This window comes from Heterocephalus glaber, unplaced genomic scaffold (genome assembly GCF_053883595.1).
Source record: "Heterocephalus glaber isolate CG9 unplaced genomic scaffold, H.glaber_assembly_v1.0 deba00001532, whole genome shotgun sequence".
In the NCBI taxonomy this organism is placed as follows: Eukaryota; Metazoa; Chordata; class Mammalia; order Rodentia; family Bathyergidae; genus Heterocephalus; species Heterocephalus glaber.
The window spans coordinates 15,058,967-15,065,911 of NW_028258330.1; the positions used below are offsets into that span (position 1 = coordinate 15,058,967).

General features: G+C 45.6%; 1 protein-coding gene across 4 annotated transcripts in view; it reads right to left on the reverse strand.

Annotated features, from left to right (window-relative positions):
- Window positions 1-5,833, reverse strand: part of Plcb1 (phospholipase C beta 1) — a 794,669-nt gene extending 788,836 nt beyond the window's left edge. For 2 of the 4 annotated variants that reach the window (XM_004840810.3, XM_004840812.4), the window contains exon 1: window positions 5,292-5,833. In XM_004840810.3, the coding sequence (XP_004840867.1) occupies window positions 5,292-5,390 (99 nt within the window). In that variant the 5' untranslated portion in view covers window positions 5,391-5,833. The remainder of the gene's footprint in view (window positions 1-5,291) is intronic. The other 2 variants (XM_004840809.3, XM_004840811.4) reach the window with 1 other exon arrangement.
- Between the last annotated feature and the right edge of the window lie 1,112 nt (window positions 5,834-6,945).

A 6,945-nucleotide genomic window follows, 5' to 3' on the forward strand; every position in this document is an offset into this window, starting at 1 on the left:
CTTGAACTGTTTCCTCCTTTGGGGCATTTGCCATACCTGCTGCACTTCCTAGACTAAGCCTTAGGACAAAGACCTAATCAAGCACCATCTACACTAAAAAGAATCGCTTTTGTTGTTATTGTTCAAGAGTGTCAATTCAGCAATGACAAAAATGCTTTAGGCTGAAGACGTTTGGTTTAGTTTTCATTCAAAGTAAAAATAGCTCTATTAGAACAGACAGGAGGACTCTATGGAGTTAGAAGTCAGATTACCCTTGGGAGGGGATTTAGGCAGTAGAAAGGACTTCTGGTGAAGCTGCCTCTTGATCTTCTTGACCTCGTGTTGGTGACGGTAAAGCTCACTTTGTGAAAACTGACCCATCTGGACATACGATTGGCACCTTTTGCTGTATGCTTGTTACACTCTGATAAAAAGCTTAACATACCTCTACTGACTCAATCAGGGAAAATGGTAAGCTTACATTTACAGTGCAGTAAGTACTGTCAATACAAAATCCACAGAGCTCAGGGTATAGTTAAGTGACTCTTAGGGGCACCTGCTTGCCCCCTTGAAATTCCACCTCTGTGGGTGCCACAGTCTGGATTCACCACTATCAACCCAGGCTGGTAGCTTCTTTTCCCATGATCTCTCCAAAAAGAAGCCTGCAGAGCTCCCATCCCACAACCTCTTGCCCTCTGCTCCCTCATCTATCTTTCAGTGTCATCTTGTCATCATTTTGGAAACCAGAACTGCACACTCCACAAAATGCAAATGTTCTAACTAAGCTTTCCAGTAGGATACTGTCTAAATTCTGGGTTTTCTAGGGGGTAAGGAAGGGGGTAAATGAGGGCTTTACTTGTTTCAGATCCACAAAGTATTAATGCAAATCCAAACCTCTGACTTTCTCAACTTGTCAAACAACTCAGGTCATCAATTATGTCTTTTGAATGTTAATTATGCTTACAAAAAAGGATGTACAATGCAAGATTATTTATATGTGTGTACAGAATTCAAACTTCTGGATGATTTGTAAACTGATTTATTTTAGAGAGAATGAGTCTTGGTTTGAATTGTATAGATTTATTTTCCCTGAAAAATCTAAAATGTTAAAAAGAGTAAAAATTGACTTTTTTATTCTGTAAATCAGAAAATATAAAATCATGAAATTATAACATACTAAAGGGGATGGAAGAAAGGTCTGGATCTTCTCACTTGTAGAATAAGAGAGTTATCTAACTCATAATGATGACCTTGGTAAAATTCATATCCCTCTTACTAATGGGGGACAATTTTGTTGTGAGTTACCTGTGTATCCAGCACTTTACAAAGCACTGCACTGCTCACTAAACTGTAACTGCTATACTTTGAGGTAGAAAATATTACAATCTGCACTTGGAGGAAACTGAGGCCAGGATATATATATATATATATATATAAAGCAACTTGCCCACAATGAAATCTGAATTTAGAAAGTAAAAGTGAAGAAGAAAAAAAGATATACAAACAAATGAAAATCTTCCCAGCCCCAAAAGTTGTGGGACAGAGACAGGGTCTCGGGCACAGACAATGGGCAAATCAAAGGGTGCCTGGGCTATCGTACCATTTTCCATCCTTCCCCTTTTCATCTGCCCTAACACAGAACAAAGCCAAGGTCCATCAGAGGGTGGGAGACAGACTCCCATCTTACCATCTCCCTAGCTGAGGTAGAAAAAGTAACTCTCTTTCCACCGTCTACCTAAGCAGAGTTCTCTCATAATGTCCACAGTCCTTTATACCTGCCTCCCACCACCACAGCCTGATATTAAGAATGCAAAATAAAAATCAAGCACATATAGTTGCTTCTTTGATGTCATTAATGCATCCGGGAGCCATGATAGGTCAATTCTTCATCTGCTGTCAAGTTAAAGAGGGCAGGTTTATTCTTGATGTTGACACTATACACACTATTAATAGTTTTAAAACAATTCCTCACCCACCTAGCCCCAGACCTGGAGACCCCCAGACCTCCTCAGGATCAGGCAGCAGAAAGGTCATTGCCTGGCCTGGTGCAACAGGGTGCATGCAGAGGCTTGCTCCTCCTCTTAGCCTGCTGCTGTCTTTGTGATTCCTTAGTGCCTATATGAAAGCTTTGATTATCACCCTTAGAGCACAGCCTCACCAAGGCTTTCCCAGGAAGCCAACACATTACGCATGGCATGACACCCTCTGCTTGACATATTCCAGTTGCATATGGTGATTGTAGTGTTTTGATCACTTAAGAACAACAAATAATCTCACAATCCTTAATGTCCAAACTCATCATTTTTAAATGTCCCATTATGTATTGTTCTCTAATGGGCCATTAAAAATCTGTTTTGTGAGTTTGCCCAACATCCCTCTTATAGAAAAAAAAAGCAGGATTCTCCAGTTTTTAAATGAAATCTGATATATGAAAGCACTTTAAATTATTCCCAGCATTTGCTTTCCTCCTAAACAAGCAGATAGGGATGTAGCCCTGGGCTGGGTGGGGACAGCAGCCAATTCCCCAAATCAGAGCCAAAGAGAAAGACAAAACTGTCTCCTAGACTCAGTGACACAAAATCAAACTAGTCACCCTCTCAAAAAAAAAATGTCTCTTTCCTCTCCCCTTTTAAGCTGGTGGAAAGTTAAAAAATGTTTTTCATTTACTATCAATTGAAAAGAAATATATCAATATGGGTTAATCCAGCCTGAGCAACAGAGACACTTCATACAATATTCCAGAAGTTCTAAGAAGACTGTCCATGGTTATGTCATGAAGGTATTTCCGACTCTTGGGTGGGAAGAAAATTGAATGAATTTCTCAACATAGAAACATGAAGTGGGTAACATATGTGTCATTATCAGTTTTGCACAAGAAGCAACAAAGGTTCAGAGAGAAGTAATTTACCTAAGGTCACACAGCAGACTGGCAAGAGACCCAGCAGGTGAGCTAGGTGTATGACTCAAGATCTAGTTATCTTTGCTCCCAAAGCACAATCTCAGAGAGATGCAATAACAGTAGTGAGACCAAACTAGCTTGACTGTAGAAGGGCAAATAGGAACTGGAAAGAGCTGAGGGAATGACATGGGGAGGGGATAAAGGCAATCTAAAAAAAAAAAAAATCTAAGCCCCTCTTAGTCCACAGATCCTAGAGAGCAAGGGAACTAAGACACTTGCAGGATCATTCAAGGTCCAGGTAACCTGTCTCCAGGGTGCAGCCTGAGGATTCTCTGCACAAAGGCCTGAGATCCCATGGGCCTTCTTCTTAGTGTCCACACCTTTCCCTGGGGCTTCTCCAGAAACTCAGGGCTGCAACTCTCAGAGGCAGTTGTTCATTTCCCCTTCACTGTCTTCCCTTGGTGTGCGACTTTTTTTCTCAGTGGATCACTCCTATGCATTTTCTCTTTGGAGTTTTTGATCATTTTTTTCTCTTTCACCTAGCATGACAGATCCATAACAGTAGGGGTTTTGTCTACTTTCTTCACTGCCCCAGGACATAGTCCAGGAATAGCACTAATAAATGTGCAAAATATTTGTTACATAAATGCACATAATACAAATCATCTACCGGGCTATCTCAATATGTATTTTCCTAGAAGACTTTCATTCTCTAAGTGGCATTGGCTATTTTCTCGCAAACAAGATATTATATAGAATTCTTCAAAATGTAGCCATCACTATAAAGAAATCCAGAGCTTATGCTGAACTTTTTTTTCTTCCGCGAAGTCTCTCCCCCCCCTTCTCTGCTTTTCCCTCTCTTTCTCAGTAAATCCATCATCACATTAGCTCACTTTGCAAGGACCTCAAAATGGGCAAGACAGTTTTACTTGTTAAACTGCATTTTCGTTTTTCCCCCTTGGCACAAACTATTTAATCTGTGTGAATTTATTGTTTAGATTCCATTCCATTCACAAACCATCCGGTCCAATTAAATTTGTACAGAAAGGAGAAAAGTGCAAAGTCCATAGTAGGAAGATGAATGTTTACATCCTTACCTGCAGCATTAAATAACTAGCATGAGCTTTCAAGGAAGCTGGGGCTCATACTGCAAGTTCCCTTTGTGCGTCCAACTGGACATAATATAGATACAGATGCACTCAGCTAAGTAATTGGATTCACTACCTGGAATATTTAAATTGTTTTCAGACACTGGAAATTGGCTTAAGAAGATTAAAGAAAAATACCCTGGAGGATAACAGGCTATAATTTACCAGGTGGAAAAGCTTTTCAGCAACAAGAACGCCTCATTCTCCTATAATTCCCCTTGATTAAGAGATGTATTAGTCATTCAGACCTAAATTTTCTTCAATCCTGACAGCTCCTCGGGTTCATTATAGCAAGTTGTTCTTATCAGAAACCTCTTGAATGGCACTCGGGACATAAAATTGATATTATAAAGTGCATCCCCAAATTGCATGTGATCAGTCCGATTGATGAATTTTAATATTTAAAGGGCAACTGAGGTGGAAAGGAGAGAGGTCTTCGAAGTCTTGGGGTTTTACCAGCATGTGAAGCACTGGGGACCACGGGGCTGGGCTAAGCTCTACCCTACCTGGCAAAAGGTGCAGGTAAATTGTGGGGGAACGTCTTGAAGTGTCTGTTTCAAACTGAACCTAGCCAGCTCAGTCCTCACAAACTAGCCCTCCCCACACATCTGCAGACCCACTGAGCCGTCCTGTACCCTTGAAGGACCCCGTCTGCTCACTGGCCCTCCCCAGCTGTGTCCTCCCCAGACTTTCTCTGGGTCCCTCACTCGGGAGTCAGGCGCTAAAGTTTGGCAGCCAAGACCACCTGTCGCTGGACCGCTGCGTCCTCTACCGCATGGCTCTCGGAAAAGCGCTAAGCGGTTGCAGTGATGAAGTTTTGGACTTGGGGGGTCATTCCTTCTTTAAATGGGGGGAAAGAGGTGGTCATAAGGATGCACTTGCAGACAGAGGGGCGCGTTTGGTTCCTACCCTGCGCCTGACAACCGGTCTTAACTTCACACTCTTCACTTTCCAAACTCTCACAAGACCTGTCCCCAGGCCAAGCCAATCCTTCCCCAGAGGTTCAAGAGACTGAAGACCCTCAGGGGGCGCTTGTCGGAGCCAGTGAGTCTACCTGCTCCTCACTCTTAGGACACCGCGGCGCGCTCAAGCTCCTGGACTCTGTCACCCCCCTCACCTCCGCAGATGCAAACCTGTGGCCCCAGGGCGCCCCTGCCCGCTCCCAGGGCGCCCATTGCATAACGCGCCCCTCGCCCCACCCCCACGCGGCCCGACCAGCCGGGTGCCCGGGCCAGTACCCCGCGCCGGGCCGCCCCGGTACTTACATCATCCCACTTGACGAATTTGGTGCCCTTCTTGAGGCTGTCGGACACGCACACGGGCTTGAGTTGCAAGGCATGCACTCCGGGTTGAGCCCCAGCCATCTGGGCTCATCAGGGCTCCGGGCGGCCCGGACGAGCTCGGCAGGGACGGAGAGCGGGGCGCGGGCTCCTTTCTCTGCGCCGAGGCGTTCGGCTCCGCTCCCCGCCGGCCTCCCCGGGTCTCCGCACCTCCCTCGGGCGCCTCTCAGCAGGCAGGGCGCGCGGGGGCGCAGCGCCGGGCCATGCCCCGGGCGGGACGCGGGTCGGGCGCCCGCTGTGGATGCGGAGCCTCGGACGCTGAGGAGAAGCCGAGCCGGACTACCACGGCCGCCAGCCGCCACCGTATCCTGCTCCTCCGCCGCCGCCGCCGCCGCCTCAAAGCGCACCATTCAGCACATCCTCTGTACACAGGGAGAGCGAGTGACACACGCTCGCCCCCCCACCCCGCTCCTTCCCCTCCTCCTTCTCCTACTCCCGCCCCTCTTCCCCGCCACCCGCGCGCGCTCACTCAGTCCTTCCTTCCCCCCGCGCTCCCGGCCCAACTTTGCGCGCTGGGTCAGGCGCGGGGAAGCGGGGACGCAGCGGCACCTCCTGGTTCCCGGGCCCCACTGCAGCCGCCGCCTGAGCCTCCCTGCGACCTCTGAGCATGCCCGTGCCCTGGGATTTTCTGGGAAACTTGAGCGCGAACCCGAGAGCACCTCTGCATCCTAATCAGGTAGAAAAAGGGGGACGCTGGGAGGAAACAGAGAGGGAACCCACAGCTTTCCGTTCTAGCTGACGATCTCCAGCTTTTTTTTTTCTTTTAATGGGGGAATTATTATTTATTAGTAAAGAAGAGAGGAGTTGAGAGGCTTGGAGTGGGAGCTCTCTGGAGAAACCTTTCTGTTCCTGAGAGTTGCAGAGCGCTGGTCTTGAAGCCGGCCAAACTGTTGTGTTTTTTGAGATAAGAAGCCCATCTTAAGGGAAGCAAAACTTTTATTTCCCAAGGAAAAGGGTTACTTCGTCTCCATGTCCTCTGTGTGTATGTGTCAGAGAGAGAGAGAAGAGAGAGAATTGTTTTTTGATTGAAAACATGCTTATTTAGGAACATAGGTCTAGGAATATTTGTTTTCACTTGTTTAAGAAACATTCATCATTGAGGGCCAGAGGGAAGCTGGAGAAAAGATTGGACAAGATTCTAAAGATTGATAATAGCAAGTGTTTGAGGGGATGTGGAGCAACTGGAGCTCTCATCCATTGCTGGAGGGAGTATAAAATGGTAAAACCAATTTGAAGAACACTTTCTTATAAAGTTAAACATTTATTATATAATCCAGCAATTCCATTCTTAGGTTTTTGTTGAACAGAAATGAAAACATGTCAACACAGACTTGTACAGCAATGTTAATAGCCTTTTTCATAATAGCCCTAAACTGGAAAGTGTAAATAAATGTCAGTCAACAGGTGAGTGCATAAACAGATTGTAGTATTCCCAAATAATGGAATGCCATTTTGCTATGAAAAAGAAAGAACATGCCAGGACATGAGTGAATTGTACAAACTTTAAGCTTAGTGAAAGATGCCACACAATAGATTACATGCTACAAGATTCCTTTTGTAGGAATTCTAGAATAGACAA